Source organism: Arachis ipaensis, chromosome B9 (assembly GCF_059453495.1).
Source record: "Arachis ipaensis isolate K30076 ecotype BB chromosome B9, ASM5945349v1, whole genome shotgun sequence".
Lineage (NCBI taxonomy): Eukaryota > Viridiplantae > Streptophyta > Magnoliopsida > Fabales > Fabaceae > Arachis > Arachis ipaensis.
The window spans coordinates 158,415,436-158,434,452 of NC_142444.1; the positions used below are offsets into that span (position 1 = coordinate 158,415,436).

Genomic DNA, 19,017 nt, shown 5'->3' on the forward strand with positions numbered 1-19,017 from the left:
TTTATGGTGACAATTTAGATCAACATTAGCCTTTGATCTTTGACCATTTTAATTTTATCTTCGTGATCATTCATTTTTCTTCATTATTGAATTGAGTTGTAAAATCTAGTTAATCCGGTCTTATACAACGGTAAAAACTCAAGTGAAGTCGACTTCACATGAAATTGATACCTGAGAGCCGTTAGATGAAAATTTAGTCAAATCAATCAAATCATTTAACGGCTCTCAGGTATCAACTTCACGTGAAGTCGACTGCACATGAATTTTCACCTTATACAACATCTAATTGTAAAAGAAAATGAGTCAAAAAAGAGTGAAGAAACTACCAAAACTCTTTCTTAATAAGATCCTTTATATGTTCACCATATCTTTGATCTTTCATGTTTCTATTGTTTTCCTGTGTTATGAAGTTTCTATAAGTTTCCAGCGTTATCTTGTTGCTCAAAATGACTATACTATAGTATTTATTAATTGTAATTGTAGAACTCATTTATTGTGACCAATTCCAATCAGTGGTACAAATCTATGTAGTATCTACTGTATACATATTATTGCCTTTCAAATGAAATAATTGACTTCTACACATAAATAAATAGGCGCCCAAAGCGGCTACGCCACTTTGACTTTGTGCATGTGACATGATAGTGGTGAATGATGCTAATCCTCACAACATTAAATATGCTAAGAGAAGAGGATAGGGATCAGGGCCTCTTATCCTATTTGAGTGATTAATCAGGTGGAAATTCAGGTGCAGTTGACTTCACGTGAAGTTGATAGTTGAGAGCCGTTAGATGATTTGACTGATTTGACTAAATTTTCGTCTAACGACTCTCATCTATCAACTTCAAGTAAAGTCGACTGCACCTGAGTTTTCACCGATTAATCAGTTTTTGTTAAGGAATGTGAATCAAGCAATAATGACTCTAAATCAAAAGTATAATGTAAGAGGAACACTCAGCGAGATGTTAAGCAATATTGGAAGTATTTTCACTGATCTTGTTTACCATGGCCGTGTGAAACATGCTTCTATGTAATTACACTACAAAAGAAAGAATTTCAATTTTTTTTTTGGTTGAAAAACAATGATACTGATCGAGTTATCATAAGTGCAAGTTGCAGCAAACCATGCTCCATAGTGAGAACTAAATCTTTCCTACTATTAAGTCTACATGTAATGTAAGATCTTCATTATACAAGTTACTCTTCAAAATTTATATTTTGATAATTTGAATAAATGTTACATAGTGACAAAAACTAAAGGTTGCTATAGGAGTCTAGATCAGCAAAATTACCATCTATCAACATCTTTACCATAGTCATCGTCTTCCGCCTCCGCATAACCACCTTCTCTGTGAGGATCACCGCGGTGGTCGCGCTTGTGTCTTTTATGCCGGCCTTCATCTGATTCATGACCAGATGAATGCTGCTCCATTTACAACACCAAAAAGGAGACAATCAAATATTAATCATAAGCATTTCTGTATTTGTAAAATGGTAAAGGAATGAATCCATACTCGTTTCGATTTCTTCCTGTCGCTGCTACTATGCCCATGAGATTTCTTACTCCTCTCTTTATCCAATTCATGAGAAGTGTGCTCAGGACTTTGATGCTGCCTCCGTTTGTTTTTACTATCGCCTTTCTCCGTTAAGTCGGCACTGTCACTGTCTGCTTTATCTTTCTCTCTTTCGCGAACTCCTTCTTTTTCCCTTCTTTGCTTAGATTTTCGTCTTTCTTTTTCCTCCCTATCCTTTTCCTTCTTTGCCTGCAGAAAAGATTTGGGGTTCAGAACATATGACACAGTGAATGACAAGCACGAATCTCAAATATAGATGGCATGAACAGAATTTATACCCTCTCCTCTTTCCGTTTCCGCTCACCCTCTTTTGCCTGTTCTTTCAGTTGTGTAATGTACTCCTCAAATATTTCCTTGCAACGGTTATCATCTCCAACAGATCTAAAAAAGGGAAAACAGGGAACATTAGTCTTAAATAGTAGTTTCAAGATAAGTAGGTTATTTATCACCGAAAATTCACCATGGTCTCGGCTAACAATTTATCTAACTTAAGAAAGGTACTCAAATATAAGCCGAAACGTTTCAAGTTTCTATTAAGAAAAAGAAATATTGTTTGAGAAAAAAAGGAGAGATAATTGGAGTTTCAAACACAGTTTCATCATTATCCAGACCTGAACTCTTGACTATCTTCAATAAGTGTTATACAATCTTCCCATTTTGAAGATGCAGTAATGTCCTGCAACCAGTAAGTAAAACAAAAACAAAAATCATACTCTTATTGCCCAATCACCAAAATAGCACAGCATCAGTTAGTTTATGTCCACAATACCACACCTTAGTAGAATATAGTAAATGAAGGAAATCATCTGCTAGACGTTTCCGTTTTTTGGCCTCCTTTTCTTCCTTCTCCTTAGCCCGCTCTAGTAGCTCATCAAACACTAGCTGCAAGATATGTAAAGTATGAAGTAGAAGCATTAACATAACCAAATTGACAATTAGAACCCCGACATGTAAAGCAACTCAATATTAGGAAAAGCATTAAAGCAGAGATATGTGCCACTGCTGTATTTACCTTTAAGTTAAAATCAGATATTGGAGGAGAGTCAATAGATAAAGCTGATTTGAACTCTTCAAAAGTATAGGTTGATGACCATGTTATCTGAAAAGCACGTTTTATGCATCAGAACAGATTTGCAAAGCAGAAATCAGAAGATATTATTGATATATCATATACCTTAGCCAACTTCACCGCATCCTTAATTCGACTCTTTTCATCATGATACTGCATGAACAAGAAAGAAGATTAACATTTTGTAGGAAACACTTCCGTTAACCACAAAAACTTTGCAGGATGCACAAAAGTAAAAGTCCTCCAGCTCACTTGAGTAAACGAACAACACTATTTTAATAAACTAAGATAATGCTTATGAAGCTCGAATGTCTGGCATTTGCAAAGCAATCCTGCTGACTAAATTAGAAGTGAAGTTCGGAATCAACCAGAAGACAATTTAGCAAACTCACTTGTTTCTCTAGCTCTTCAGCAACATCTTCAAATAAGTCTTTTGCAGTTGAGCCTGATGTGTTTGATGCCACTGCTAGATATGCAGGTAAATCTTTCACCTACAACACAATGGAAAACAAAAATTAATGCAGTTGATTCAAGGCCACAAGTCACAAAAAAGAAACAAGGTCCCAGGCAACATAAATATACTAAATCATATTTTAAATGTCTCGCTGTAAAACAGAAAACAAAATTATAAAGAGAAGTTACTAATAATCTGGCATTTAACCTTCATGTGATAATCACGCCAATGAGTTTTTGCTGTAAGAATGCCAGCAGCAACATGCTCTTCCATCAATTTGCGGAATTCATCACGGTTTTTACGTTCTGTCTTTCTCAATTCCTCCTGTTGTGTTTGAAAACAAAGATAACCAAATGCAATAAACTATAAGAGGAAGGGGGTAGAATCTGAGAGAAACTCATAAGTAATAAACAAGACAACACCTTTAGTAACTTCTTCTGCTCTTCCTCTTCCTTCTCTAAATCACGTAAATAGTCCTGAAAGGCAACATATACATTGGACTGAATCTAAAATTTAATTTTAATGAAGGTGCATAAAGAAACTACCTGGAATATTTCCAAACGGTCAATTTTCTCAAGACGCGAACATCTTTCGTCAGCCTCTAAGCGGTCTTGAACTTTTCGCCACTGTGTGTTAGCCTACGGATGAAGAGTTTGCATCAATTGAATGTCTATCATATAAAATCTTTCGAAATATAATGTATAAGAAAATATATGTACTTTTATAAAGTCACAAGATTCTAAAAGCTTCCTGTACTCTGTTATATTCCTCTTCCGTTCTTCTTGAGCCTTTGCTCGTTCCTGATGAAAATGCCATGAAACAAGATTGATTAGAAGCATTTTAAAAAGGTTGAACAGCATAATGAACTCATCATATTAAATGAAGATTCAACCATCATTCCATTTCCATCCATATCAGACGTGAAATGATAATGTTGTTTCAAATTTCTGCATATCAATATGTTACAACCCAGAATTGAGCAATGTGTAACGCAGCAAGTTATACAACCAAGCCATTTTCCACTGTGTGGGATCATTTTCACCATAGTTAAACTTATCTTTAAATAAAATTTAGCAATGCTTTGGATCACCATAAAGGTTTATGGGTGTGTAAATGCTTCAGAATAGCATGATGAGGTAGTATAATGATGAGTTACTGAGGTAGTAGAATCCACCTTGTTTATAAGTTCCTCCAAGAAACTATCAAACATATCCCTGCGATCTCTGTCACGCTCAACAGCCTTGAAACGTTCATCATTTTCAAATATTGTCACGGCTTTGCTGAGTGATTGTCCAAAAAACAATAAAACAAAATTATCACAAAGCAAATAGTCTGAATGTTTAAATTGACACTTTGAAACAAGAATAAAAACAAATCTTATTTATAAGGAAACAAATTGAAAGATAGAAAAAACCTCCATCTAGTGGATGGATTCAACTCCGTGGACTCCTGGAAATTGATTTATTGTCAGCATAAAATTGCAAGATCAAAGAAGCAAGAAATAATTATAAGGAAATGGAAGTAGACACTACATACTTCTAACATCTTTTTAAAATCCTCTCGTGCTTTTTTATGCTTCATGCGCTTTTCTTCTGCTTCCTGTTTTTTCCTCTGACTTAAGTACTGGGAAAAAAAGAGTTATATCACTTTTCAACATACAAATTATTTATGCAGTACATTATCATCAATACATATTTGTGGCAGCAGCACTATCGAAATTCCGGTCCCATGCAACGTTTCAAGTAAACGGATTCAGAGGCCACTCTTTTTGGCATGGACAAGGAAAAGTAAGGGTCAAATGTAAAACGAAGTAACAGCCCTATCCAAGCTTAGTGTCTGTGATTAACTCAAGGTTATTACATAAGAATTACCTCATTGAAAGCTTGCTTCTTTTCTCCAAGCGATTTTAATGCACCGTACCTTTTGTCATTAACTATTAATCGCATAGTCTGAAAAACATACAGATTTCAGCAAATAAATATTAAATAAAAGAGAGACATTTAAATTAATAAGTCAAAACAGTTATAAAAAAGTAAGTGCCAGCAAAGCAAATCATGAAGATGAGCCTACTCGATCCCATGTCCAGTCAGATCCAACATTTACAGACTCTATCAGTGCTTTGAATGCTTCTTTAGCCTCCTAATAAGCAAAAATGTGATAATCAATCCACGGGAACAAAACAAGAGAGACGGTTAAGATATCAATATTTCTTTCTCATACCATCTTATTTGCATAAACTAAGGGTAATGGTTCACGTGTTTTTGTTTCTGAAGATGCATCTGCCTTTGTTTCCAAAGCCACATTTGCCTGTGTTTCTGAAGCCAAATCAGCCCTTGTTTCTGAAACCGTATCTGCCTTTGTTTCTGAAGCCACATCATTTGTTTTTTCTACTAACGAATCATTTTTACCATCCTACATAATTTAAGATTAATCAGCTTTCTGACCACAAATCCACAACAAGAACTGATAGAGACTCATCAGAAGTACAAGAGAAGCATACTTCTTTATCTTCTGCTGGAACTTCATCTGCAGAGCCCAGTGTATCCTTCACCAGAAAGTTGTTGCCATCATTCCTAGAAATTTACAACAAACAAAAAGGAAGTAAATTACCACCAAATAATCAAAATAAAAAACTAAACAGGAAAGGTATACTAGACAATACTGATTGGTAACAGAAGCTCTATCACTTCCTGCTGCAGCATCAGATATTGTAGCAGTATTTACTGGTAACTCTACTTCAGCCACTGTCATTCCAGTTATGGGAGCCACATGAGGAGAGGCAGATGGTCCAGAACTCATCTCAGATTGTGGATGACTTGTAGATGCACTAACAACAGGAGCAACTGAAACAGGACTTGATGGTTCCCCTTGACCAATCAAAGATGAATTAGCTGCTGCAGTTGGTGCTGTTTCAATCACAGGAGGAGTTACAGACGGTTGAGTATGAGAATTCGGTAGAGCATCAGTATGTGTTCCATTGGCAACTGCCTTTTCAACTTGCTGACGGGCCAACTTGATGGATAAAATTTGCGGAAAAGGAATCTCAGTTAAATAAGAAGCAGAAAATAGATGAAAAAGAATATTGAAAGTGGCATTGTTTTTAATGGTGTAAACCTTCAGTTCCTCAGGAATCATCCACTTTGATTCCCTAGTGACCTTGTTGTGGTAATACCTATGAAATATTGAATAACCAATATATAAAAGAAAGTCAGACATGAACATTAAAAACAGAAAATGATGATATGATGGAACCAATACATACTTTATTCCATTAGGACTAGTATACTCCTTCCAGTTTGTTGTTGCATCCACCCTCTAACAAAAAGACAAGTGACATATGTTAACAGTCTCAAAAGCGATTTCCTCCCAAAAGAAGAATACACATTATCTCATAATAGAAATTGGAAATTGAAATTTCCCAAATCAAGAATGTGAAATAGAGAAAACAGATCAAGGCAATATAATAGCGCAAGGTAAAAGGATCAATTATGACCAGCCAACTGAATATCAGGAACTGAGAAAATTAGCCTTCTCAATTCCCTTAACTTTTTTCCAGTTAATAAGCAAGAAAAGGAAAATTCCAATCATTCGTTTGGATGAATCCCCAGTTCAGCTCTTATAAACCTCAACATATTTGAAACTAAATTGATATAATAGACCTCGGACTGAGATCTAGAAACAAGAGTAATGCACATTTATCAAGTGATGTAACTAAATATAAGCCATTGATAAATCATGAGAAAATGTGACGCAAAGGATCAACAATCGAGATGTACAATGATAGAATTTACCAACATTCATCAAGCAATTAAGTAGGTAGGACAAGGAGCAAAGACCCAACGCATAGCCTACCTCTCAATATAGTAGCACAGCATGTACCTGTTACTGTAAGCATCTTAAAGCTACAAGAGTGTCACATGTAGATTTTAAAACTGAAAGATATGAGGTGCCTTGCACAATGCTAAATAGAAGACAACCATCATATGCTCAAAATCAACGCAAAAATGCTTATCTGGGATGCCTATGAGTGAGTGAAATTATATTTTTACACAGAAACACGTGACATTGGGGGGAGGGGGTGAGAAACGGAAAGAAAAAGTAGAAAAGAGAAATCTCTCTTCTTCATGAGCAGACATAAATAAATAAGCGTAGCCATACTACAGAACGTACAGAATCAGTCATTAGTGAGAAGTCAATTAAATCTAAAATTTTTTATGGCCCCATCAGCAGGGAAGAAACCTCAAGGAGTAAATATTTTGTCTATTGCTAAACAAAAGGATATTGAAAATAATCCAGGGACAGCACTAACCATCTTCAGTCACACTATGATTTATAGGACAGAAATTTTATTCTCATTCTATATTTAAAAAAAAAAAAAACACAGCACAATTACATGAAATTGAACAGTCTTCTACATAATCATCCAGAGAAAACAAACAGCTGATATCTGACAGTTGAACCAGCAATTGTCACAACACTGACCTCACAACAAGACATGAGTCAAGATCGATGGTAGCTTGCCTGAGAGAAAATCCGTCCAGTAACAAGTGAGCTGACGGAACATATTTTTTTCACCGAAGTTGACAAACAGAAAGCATACAACAAATGAAATTGAATATGTGAACCCATTTAATAATACAATAGACCAAAAGACATATGTCATGTGTTCAACCTTTCACCGGGAAACAGAACAAAAAAAATTTAATAGCATGACTAACAAGTCATGGCGTCAAAGCAAAGTCAACTGTATGACTCACCTCAATTGGGGTCATCAATTCGAAAGGCCTCTCCCAGCTAGATACTTTAGTCTTCTTATTGTAGTAATATCTGTGAAATTCAAAAGTTATACACTAAGTCTTGACAATTATAACCACAAAAGCTTTCATGCCAAAGAGATTTTGCCGTTTACTAAGAGAGGCTATAATATTAACCTAAATCATTAGATGACATCAAGCAAGAGAAAGAAAATTACAGGATCGCATATCACTCCTAATATTACTTTCAATTATAATTGAAATGTATATCTGGCCAATGAATAAATCTTTTACTTATGATAACCAAAATGAAGCAGGAGAAATAAGTAAAACTTCGTGATTACTAGCAACAGTAATGTCATATGAGAATCCATGGACTATATTACAAGCTAGATAGCCAGTGTAAGTAAAACTCAATCAAAAGCAAATGTTTTACCAAAAAGCAAGCACTAGATGACTAACTATGGAAAATCAACAGTAATTACCCAAAATATACTAAGCCCATGATGGGTTGAACAAGACTAATCAAATACAAAGAATTTGGCTAGCAAAACAAGGATTGGGGAAAATCTAAAACGGATAATTGCAAAAACAATGTTATGTGCCAAAGAGGTAGCAAATAGGCAAGCAGTCAACCCTAATTTAGTTCTCACCACGTACTTTCCCTTCCACCAATCCCTTATTCATTTTTAACTACAGTTACTTGGTATGCAATACTGTAAGGTAAAGGTAATACTACATGGCACATTTTGGTTATAATAAATTGGCCTACTATTTCGATTCATGATACACTATAAGATATTAATTTGTACCGTTTCAATGTAATTTTTTCATAAATATATCTTTTATTCCAATTCAAAAAGACTTCATAATTTTGTTTTAAAAATATGTAGACCTAGATGCAACTGTCTCTTTAGCCTTTTGGCTTTCAGCATGTGTGTGATCTGACTCCCGCAGTTTGGAAGGGGTGTAAATTTAGTATATTTATTCAAAATGAGATCCATGGTATAATAAGCTATATTTACTGCAGCTAGCGTCACTTAGGATCTTCTCTAATATAAAACTTTATATCAGGAGAAAGGCTCACAATGTAAGGTCAAAGCATGCCTCCGGCTAAATAAGCACTTACAGGCTTACTTATAAATGACCCATCAGTAGGGGAACCCAGAAATTGAACCCAATTCATTGATGTATGAGCAGAAAACCCACAGGGTTGGCTTACCCCAACTAGCACTAAAGTCACCTAACAAAGAACACTATTTAGAAAATATGCAAATATCAAATTACAAGCAAATAGTTGAATATCTTACCTTACTCCATTAGAAGAAGTATGCTCAATCCAATCTGTGGATCCACCATTCGCAAGTGAAGGCTGGATGCCAGTTGCCTGAAAGAAAGAAAGTAAGACCACATAAATATTGCAGTGATATAAAAGACAATATATAAAAATAGCTGTGAAATTGAAAACAAGTAAGGCTCATACTGAAGGCGTGACAGATGTAGTTGAAGGTTTCTCGTCATTGCTCAGAACAACTGTATCAGAGGTAATGCTCTGGGAAGAAGAACTAGAGGGAGCTTGGATTTGAGAAGCAGGGTGGAATTGGCTAGCAGAGCTAAAATTAGTTTGCACTTGACCATAAGAAGATGGTCCAAACTGCATCCAGTCCATAAATTAGTACTTGTATATAGGAATCTTAATTTATCCACTACAAACACATGCCATCACTTTACCGTATATGATGCTGGAAGGGGCATTCCCGGGCCACCTAAGCTTGGTGCATAGCCATTTGGCACTTGAGAATCAGGCTGCGGCATCATTGATTCAGATGTCATGTGCATGTTTGGCCGAGCAACTGACAATGGAAGTGGCTGCGGCTGTGGTGGGAGTTGCAATTGTTGGCCAGGTCTTGGAGGTAACTGTTGAATGGGTTGAGGAAATTGGGGCTGTTGATTTTGAGGAGGCATTCCAACATTCATCATGGGACCACTGGGACCAACAGGAGGGTAATGTTGAGATGGCATGGGCATGAACTGTTGAGGCTGCTGAGTAGGAACTACAGGGCGATACTGCAGAAAAATTAAATGGTTTCATTTCAGATGAATGATGATTTGATACATAGTTGACGTAATCACAATCACAAATAGAGAAAATGCATTACTTGACCAGGCATGGGAGCTGGAACAAAACTGCGCTGAGGATCCAGTGAACCAGCAATGGGAGGTCCAGGAGGCCGAAGAGGCTTTCATTACAAGAAGAGCAAGGAAAATTAAGACATAGGATATAAAAAGGTAGGTGAATAAACCCCTGATTTATACTTCAAGATACTCTACCTGTAAACCCGGATATTGCGGATTATTGGACATGTGACCAGAGAATCAAACTCCACGAACTACTGTAATCAACAAGAGTAAAGAGATACTACATATTAGTATCTTAGCAGCACCCAGAAAACATACAGGAGAAAGGAACAACAGCCAATTACAAAGAGCAGAACAATGGGTAATGATTATAATTCCCTAGAAAAATAGCAAATTAGATTTCATAGTAGGGCACAAATAAGTATAACTGAAACTCTCAAGTTCACCGAAATTGAGGCAGTGATCACCATAACGACTTAAACTAGAAAAGCTTACGACTTGCAACCAGCATTCAGTAAATCAAATTCTGCATACAGGTGCCCTTATATCAAAATCAAAATAATGTGCCTCAAAACAGCTCTACCATCATCTAGCTCTCGAAACAAGGATACCCAATCATTCAAAATTAAACCCAACACAAAACAAAAAGCTCCATAAGGAAACTAGCAGGAAAGTTCAATCATTTTTTAACCCCACATAGAGAAAAAGTAAAAAACTAGGTTTTTCAACCAGAAACAAGAATGCCCATCAAGTGAATTGGTATTCGGACGTTAAAAACAAAAAATAACAGAAGAAAAATTAAGGATTACATGTAACACGCGTACCAATGGGGTAAGATGTTGGTATGGGGGGTAACAGATGAAAGAGGCAAGTTGTGAAGCTGGGCTTAAAACCTGGGAACTCTGTTTGTGTGTAGTTGGTGATGTAATTTATTTGAGTGCTGGAAAACGGAAGAGGGATTTAACACTGATTAAGTACAATCGAAAAGAAGGACGATACATACTTCTTGGTGAAGTGGCAACTGGCAAATCCTAACATACCCTCTTTCTTGGTTTTCCCTCTTGTATCCCCGACCTTGCCCTTTTCTTCGATCTATATAATTTTTACTTTTTTACTACACTTTTTTATTTTTAATATTGGATTAACAACAGTATTTTCTTAAATTGTGATTTACGAAAGTATTTTTTTTAAAATATGGAATGATTTAATATACGGAGTACAAATCAGACCGTACAATTTTTAGGTACACAAATCGGACCGTCCGATTTCGATCTCTGTTAAAAAAAATTAAAAAATTTTGGAGTATACAAATCAGTTCGATTTATGTACTCTAAATTTTTTTAATTTTTTCAACACAAATCGATAGATTCGATTTGTGTACTCCAAACTTTTAAAATTTTTTAAACACAAATCGGAGGGTCCGATTTTTTTTTTGGTGACAAAAAAAAAATTACCACTAATATCCCAACTCATTCTTATAAGAATTTTTTATTGAATAATTTAATCTTCAATCAATTTTAACTATCAAATTAATTTTTATTTTTTTTTTGTGTGGGTTAGATATATTAACAAACACTAACAATTTTTTCATTTTAATTTTTGTTAATATTGAATAGCTAAAGATAATTTAAATAATTTATTTAACCATTGATAATTAAGTTACTTTTTAGAGTAAAGTATCATTTTTGTCCTCAATATTTAGAATAAATTTTATTTGTATCTATAACATTTAAATCGTTATATTTGTATCCTTAACATTTAAAAATAATTTAATATTATTCTACTATTAATTAAAAATATAAATAAAACGATTTAAACCTCAGAAATACAAATAAAAATTAACCCAAAGGAAACAAAAAGGATACTTTACTGTACCTTTTATTATTGAAATAGCGTTTTAACCAAATATAAGAGACCGACATATATCGTTGTGTAGTTATCCTTCTTCTCCACTGAACAGAAATCAATTTGGCAAAAAAGCAACAATGAAGCTGAGAGTCAGATCCCTGGAATCCAAAGAAACCCTAAAGATCGAAGTCCCCAATTGCTGTTCATTGCAGCAACTCAAAGACACCATTTCACATGTCATATCCTCATCTTCATCTTCTTCTCTTCATCTATCCCTCAACAGGAAGGACGAAATCCACGCTTCCTCGCCCGACGACTCCATCCAATCTCTAGGCATCGCCTCCGGAGACCTCGTCTTCTACACCCTCAACCCCACCGCCTTCTCCCCCGAAACTCAAACCCTCCTTCACAAACCCACCCCACAAGAACCGTTCAATTCATGCGACGTGCCCTCGATTCAACACTCTTCTGAAATCCTCATGGTTGACGCTCCCTCGATTCCCGAGGCGGAAAAAATTCCGTCTTTGGAGTCTTCAACTGCGGAAACCGTCGATATGGCTGATGGGTCTGGTGGAGAGGAAGTGGTTGTCAGGAAGACCAATTCCGAAGCTTCGTTCGTCAAAAGGGTGTTGAAAGAAGCGAATGGAAATGACGTTACCGACCTCAAGTTGTTGGTTCTCGTGGTACATGCTGTTATTCTGGAATCTGGGTTCGTTCGTGCTGAAAAGATTTCGCCTTTGGGGGTTGGTTCCTCTCATATTCTGGATGAGTGGCCTTCAGCTTCAGCTTCTTCGATATCGTTGAGGTATACTCTGCCTGAGATTCTAACTAGTGATTCTGGTGTTTCGCGTACTGTGTTATTGAAATTTCAGACATTAGGGCATCTTGTGAATGTTTATGGGTCTTTGTTTGATGATGCTGGGTCGGAGGTCCATAGGGTGTCTTTGGATAAGCGTAAATTTGCCAAGCCCTTGAAGTTGATGCTGGAAAATTTTGAATCCAAGGATAATTTTGATGATGATGCTGTTGTTGATCAACAAAGTGAGATTTTTGAGTTGTGGAAGATGGTGAAGGATAGGCTTGCATTGCCATTATTGATTGATCTTTGTGACAAAGCTGGATTGGATCCTCCACCGTGTTTTATGAGGCTCCCCACAGAACTTAAGATCATGATTTTGGAGCGTCTTCCTGGTGTTGATGTGGCCAGGGTGGCTTGCTTGTGTACAGAACTGCAATACCTGTCTGGCAATAATGACCTCTGGAGGAAGAAGTTTGAGGAGGAGTTTGGAGTTGCTGGGTGTAGAGCGGTGTTCTTTAAGGAGTTTTTTGCTTTACACTGGGAAACAAGGAAGAGATCGATGCGACCGGTTTTTCCTATTCAAATGAGGCAACGACCTTATGCATTATTCCCAGCAAGGAGGGACCGTAATCCTTTTGGAATACCTTCAATTGTGGGTGGAGACTATGATCGGCTCCCAGGATTCGGTCTACAATTCCCTACATACTCACCAAGGCGGACTTTCCTCCCACCGTGTCACCGTGGAGGATTCCATCACTAGTATCCTGATTTGAATTTCTCTTCACGAAATCTAATATATCTTGTTGAGTGCTGGGGCCAAATCCTTGGTAATAGTTTACCTATTTCTACTTGTTTGTTTCTTGAAGATCTTGTTAGCGTAAATGCGGCATAAGTGGCTGGTTGTAAGTACAAACATGAATGGCTACTTGTTTAGGTGGTTGTTAATATCCTTACCCTTTGGCTGTTCATTTGTTTTGGTATTTTGGATATATACATATACATTTTAGTTAGGCTCTGAATAGTTGATTTTCATAAGCCTTCATGTACTATCTTTCGTTCTACTCTTCTGGGTAAGAGCAATTTCTGTGTCAGAAGTCAGAACAATTTTATCCAAGGATGTATGCAACCTTATATTTCTGAAGTGCACAGTCTACTATATTATGATTATTTTTTCAACCTTCAAATATGAAGCATGCCAAGCAATACAACTACAGCATTTAGTTTTAGTAGCCCAGTGCTCTGATAATATTCTTAAGCTTTCTAGGTTTCTTCTAGTATGAATCATTGGCCTTGGTGCATCTTCGATCCTAATGCAATATTATTAGTCCTGAATTGCATAGTTGGTATCAACATTATCAACAGCGAAGATTATGTTTATGCATTCCTCTAAAGAGGTAGGATGAATATTATGCTGAACCAAAACAAAAGCGAGTTAATAGGATTCTACCATGCATGGCATGCGGGAAATGCTAAATATGTTCAAAGTTAAACGTGTTAAAACTTAAATTCATTAGGGAAGTTAAATTGATATATAGATAGTAGAAGAAAAAACAGTAACTGCTTGGGCTTACGTTGTTCATGGCTGATTACTGATAGTAGAAGTTAAATAGATATACAGATAGTAGAAGAAAAAACAGTAACTGATTAGGGTAAGCAGATATATCAACCATGTATGAATATGCTTCTCTCTCTCTCTTGGGTAGACTATAAATTGTTGGAAATATTGTTCTGGCAATTTCGAAAAAGAAAATGTAGAGTTGCTCTTTCCGTTAACAAATATGCTTTTTTCAGTATTCAATGTTGTATAAATAGAACTAGATATGAACAACAAAATGATATGTGATGGTGGAGGAGAGTCATGCTATTCTTTAATCTTTGGTCTCCAAAACAATCTGCTGCCCACATAATAATACTCATTGGATATATTAAAGCTTTCTAGTCTTCTCCTTGGATTGAAAAGCTTGCTAGCCATGAAGTATAGAAAAGGATACCCCATTGCATAAAGCCATAAACTCAATACATTCGTTAACTACCCTTTAAGAAAAAGAAATGAACGCCTTGTAATGATGCAAACTAGAAGCTCGTGTCTAGACTGTGGGTGCCATATTCTATTTGGAATACCAAAGATAAAAAAACGTAAGCTACAACCAGGAGTCCATTGCACCATTACATCATATTTTGTCTTTGTAACACCAAAATCCATTTTAACACTCATAAGTTGAATGATCAATTGAAAAAAAAAAAAAAAAAGAGAGAGAGAGAGAACGATCTGGTCAGTGAACTTCTTTTCTCTTGTCTGCGATTTTACCAACATTAAAACACATAAATTTGGTAGATGAATTTGGCAAACAACTTCCGTCTTTGGCCCCACCGGAATTAAATCAACCCCTTGGTAGATAAACTCCATTTAATATGTTTTGGCCCATGTATGGTTTTGAATTTCAAAATTGACAATCCAGAAACGATAAACGGTAAAAACAAAAACGGCAGTGGCCAATTTAATATACGCCAGCCACTGAGCCACTTGGTAGTAGCTCAATTTAAACACCGGTAAAGTTGGGCGGCAAAAAATATGAAATTCAAAAACAGAGAAAAAAAAAAGGAAAAGAGAAATGCTGTTTAACCATGGTTACCAGGTTAGGTTACCATGGAGCCAATTGGAAACAGACATCTCAACCCATGCCGTCCATCCCGCATTCCCAACTAACCATAGTTGTCTCTCTTATCTCACTCTCCTATAAGTAAAACCCAACTCTCAGAGAGGCGCACACATTCCATTTGTGTTATCCCATCTCCGTTTCTCAGAAGAAGGCGTCTTCATAAACGCCTTCTCTCTTCTTTGTCTTTCAACTCTCGTCCTCTCTACTCTCTACTCTCTCTTCCTTTCGTTTCTTGTGTCGTTTGATCTGCGAAGATGAGAGAGTGCATCTCCGTTCACATTGGTCAGGCCGGTATCCAGGTCGGAAATGCTTGCTGGGAGCTCTACTGTCTCGAGCACGGCATCGGCGTATGTCTCTTCCTTCCTTCCTTCCTTCTCTGCAACATTACTTCTCTTTTTTGTTTCATTTATCTATAGATCTGTTTTTCAATTTTCTATTAAGCATTTTCTCTTCATTTTCCTCCTTAAGTTTTGCTCTGACCTAATAGATCTAAGTGAATTTGAGCTCTATTGTTCTCGTTTAGGTAGAATTTCTACGTTATCCGCGTTGTTGTTTCAGAGTTTGTTTGCCTGTATTGCTAGATCTACCTTAGTTTATTCTTGCATTGCTCGATTTGTGTGTAGATCTGTAACATTTCGACTATGATCTGTCTATGAAAGCTGATATTGGCTCGGAATTTACTCTCTAATGTTAGGATCTGTAGAAAATTTAAGAGAGATTTGAATTAATCCTTGTGTATAGATCTTATCTGAGCTCGATGCACCTGATAATTTAGCTCATTTTATTCGAGGATTTGTATAGGGAATCATTTCTAGCTACTTCTAAACCTGTAATTTAGTAGTTTTAATTTAATGAAACATTAATTTCTCTCTCGAGGCTTCTAAAGGTGTTCTGTATAAGATTTGTTTTGTTCCCTGACTAATTAAACACTGGAATCGAATTGCTGTGCAGCCTGATGGGCAAATGCCAAGTGACCACACCGTCGGCGGTGGTGACGATGCTTTCAACACATTCTTCAGTGAGACTGGTGCTGGAAAGCATGTTCCACGTGCTGTTTTTGTAGATCTGGAGCCCACTGTCATTGATGAGGTGAGGACTGGAACTTACCGTCAGCTCTTCCACCCTGAGCAGCTCATCAGCGGAAAAGAAGACGCTGCCAACAACTTTGCCCGTGGTCATTATACCAGTAAGTATCGATATTCAAATGCTTTTTCTTTTTCCTTTTTATCTTAATTTGGTTTGTGTGATTGTGATATGTCTGATATCGTATCTGTTGTGTTCTTTCTCTCTCAGTTGGTAAAGAGATCGTAGACCTGTGCTTGGATCGCATCAGGAAGCTTGCTGATAACTGTACTGGTCTTCAGGGCTTCTTGGTCTTCAACGCAGTTGGTGGTGGCACTGGATCCGGGCTTGGATCTCTTCTTCTTGAGCGCCTGTCAGTTGATTATGGCAAGAAATCAAAGCTTGGGTTCACAGTGTACCCTTCTCCTCAGGTGTCCACCTCTGTCGTTGAGCCATACAACAGTGTCCTCTCCACTCACTCCCTCTTGGAGCACACTGATGTTGCTGTTCTCTTGGACAATGAAGCCATTTATGACATCTGCAGACGCTCCCTTGATATTGAGCGTCCCACCTACACCAACCTCAACCGCCTTGTGTCTCAGGTATCAATTTTTTGCACCTCTGATTATTCTTGCTTTTTTAGTTGATTTTTTCTGATGTGTATAACTTGGATTAATGGTCCATTTTGTTATAATTTCAGGTGATTTCTTCATTGACTGCTTCCTTGAGGTTTGATGGTGCCCTCAATGTGGATGTAACTGAATTCCAGACCAACCTGGTCCCATACCCCAGAATCCACTTTATGCTTTCCTCCTATGCACCAGTTATCTCTGCTGAGAAGGCCTATCATGAACAGCTTTCAGTGTCAGAAATCACCAACAGTGCATTTGAGCCGTCATCCATGATGGCCAAGTGTGATCCACGTCATGGAAAGTACATGGCATGTTGTCTCATGTACCGTGGTGATGTTGTACCAAAAGATGTCAATGCTGCAGTTGCCACCATCAAAACCAAGCGCACCATTCAATTTGTGGATTGGTGCCCCACTGGTTTCAAGTGTGGTATTAACTACCAGCCACCTACTGTTGTTCCTGGTGGTGATCTTGCCAAGGTGCAGAGGGCAGTGTGCATGATTTCAAACTCTACTAGTGTGGCTGAGGTGTTTGGTCGCATTGACCACAAGTTTGACCTCATGTATGCCAAGCGTGCTTTTGTTCACTGGTATGTGGGTGAGGGTATGGAAGAAGGTGAATTTTCAGAAGCTCGTGAGGACCTTGCTGCCCTCGAGAAGGATTATGAAGAAGTTGGTGCTGAGTCTGCTGAGGGTGGAGATGATGATATCGAGGACTATTAGAAGACTTGATTCTCGTCCCTTGTTTTGGCATTCGTGATGATCTTTTATCGTTTCAACCTTTGTGAACTATTTGCGTGTGCTGTTCATCTGAGTGGCATCGTTTTGATGCCCGTAAGATTTCCCTAGTTTTGTATCCGTTATTGACCTATGTGTGTCGTTCTGAAATGTATGCCATACCATTAATATGTTTTTCACCGTCATATAATTATCGTTTATTGCAGACGTGTCTTTTTATTCTATTAATTAAGCTAATATTAAAATTTAATTTCAAACTGAAATAAACTGTTACAGCGATTCCAATGAGATAATTTTTAGTAACATTTTTGACTTTTTATAATAATTGAATTGATTTGAAATTAAAATTTATATTTAATAACCTTTAAATTGAGTAAAGAGAAACTGTCCAAGCATTGAAGATTGCTCTAATAATGAGAAAGATTTTGACTTTTGCAAAATCGATATTAATTCTTAGGATTTTATTGTATATTTTTGTCACAGTAAGTTGCTAACTATCTTCCAATAAACAAGGATAACTCACATGGTGCATGTGTGCCTATTTTCACTGTATCTCTTTTATTGTACTACAAAAATTTTACTTTGAATGCCATCAGTGTTGTAGCCTATATGAGAATTAAAAATTTAGACCTGATGTATTGGTCTATTGGACAATGATTAGTTACATTCCAATTTCACTATACAGAGTAATCCACTTTTACTTAATGTTAGTAGTTGTGTACATAACATTAATCAGTAAAATTAGACAAATTAGACATGGTGAAAAATTAGACATGGTGAATTATTTTTTTTTATTAATCAGTAATAACATTGTTATAGAAATAATAATATTCACTCTTTAAGAGTTAATGATAAACATTAAGAATTTATTTAAGTTCATGATGCTCTCTCTTTCTAGCTAAAGAATTTGGATTCTTCAAAAAAAGGAAGTTAAAACATTATTAAAGGGAAGTTAAAGCATTATTAAAGCCTGAAACGTTAGTGTTAGTGTGTTACCATTGTCCTAGCTAGAAAGAACATATATATTCTCTACTATGTAACCATTTCAAGCATACATTTATTATTATTATTATTATTATTATTATTATTATTATTATTATTATTATTATTATTATTATTATTATTATTATTATTATTATTATTATTAAATCTACATATCCAACAAAGTAACATAACAGCAAGAAAAAGTGAAATTTATTCTTGGGGACAAAGTAGTCCATGACATCAAAGGACAAATTATTTAATAATTTCAACCACAATGAACATATATACATCTTTTATTTCAAATA

The 19,017-nt window shown here is 36.3% G+C and overlaps 3 protein-coding genes across 4 annotated transcripts; 2 read left to right on the forward strand and 1 right to left on the reverse strand.

Annotated features, from left to right (window-relative positions):
* Positions 1-1,136: 1,136 nt before the first annotated feature.
* On the reverse strand, positions 1,137-11,095 carry LOC107617723 (pre-mRNA-processing protein 40A). Of its 2 annotated transcripts, none has more exons than XM_088498041.1 (29): positions 10,815-11,095; positions 10,183-10,244; positions 10,011-10,091; positions 9,583-9,918; positions 9,335-9,505; positions 9,162-9,238; positions 7,855-7,924; positions 6,360-6,412; positions 6,212-6,269; positions 5,760-6,109; positions 5,598-5,670; positions 5,318-5,509; positions 5,168-5,236; positions 4,969-5,046; positions 4,634-4,720; positions 4,512-4,546; positions 4,272-4,377; positions 3,817-3,897; positions 3,643-3,735; positions 3,520-3,573; positions 3,305-3,421; positions 3,036-3,134; positions 2,749-2,796; positions 2,587-2,673; positions 2,349-2,456; positions 2,186-2,250; positions 1,853-1,955; positions 1,515-1,763; positions 1,137-1,423 (listed from the first exon to the last, which is right to left on the reverse strand). In XM_088498041.1, the coding sequence occupies exons 2-29, from the start codon at positions 10,213-10,215 to the stop codon at positions 1,289-1,291; spliced, it is 3,108 nt and encodes a 1,035-aa protein (XP_088354167.1). In that variant the 5' UTR covers positions 10,216-10,244; positions 10,815-11,095; the 3' UTR covers positions 1,137-1,288. The 2 variants fall into 2 exon arrangements, with proteins under 2 accessions (XP_088354167.1, XP_016175051.1); XM_016319565.3 differs by having other exon boundaries at positions 10,800-11,060.
* An 810-nt stretch (positions 11,096-11,905) lies between these two features.
* LOC107618910 (F-box protein SKIP22) lies at positions 11,906-13,821 on the forward strand. The gene has a single exon (XM_016321087.3). It carries the CDS (start codon positions 11,976-11,978, stop codon positions 13,395-13,397), a length of 1,422 nt encoding a protein of 473 aa, XP_016176573.1. The 5' UTR covers positions 11,906-11,975; the 3' UTR covers positions 13,398-13,821.
* Positions 13,822-14,859: 1,038 nt separating this feature from the next.
* On the forward strand, positions 14,860-17,933 carry TUA2 (tubulin alpha-2 chain). Its single transcript, XM_016319489.3, has 4 exons — positions 14,860-15,644; positions 16,249-16,483; positions 16,591-16,961; positions 17,060-17,933. Exons 1-4 carry the CDS (start codon positions 15,552-15,554, stop codon positions 17,711-17,713), a joined length of 1,353 nt encoding a protein of 450 aa, XP_016174975.1. The 5' UTR covers positions 14,860-15,551; the 3' UTR covers positions 17,714-17,933.
* The last annotated feature ends 1,084 nt before the right edge of the window (positions 17,934-19,017 follow it).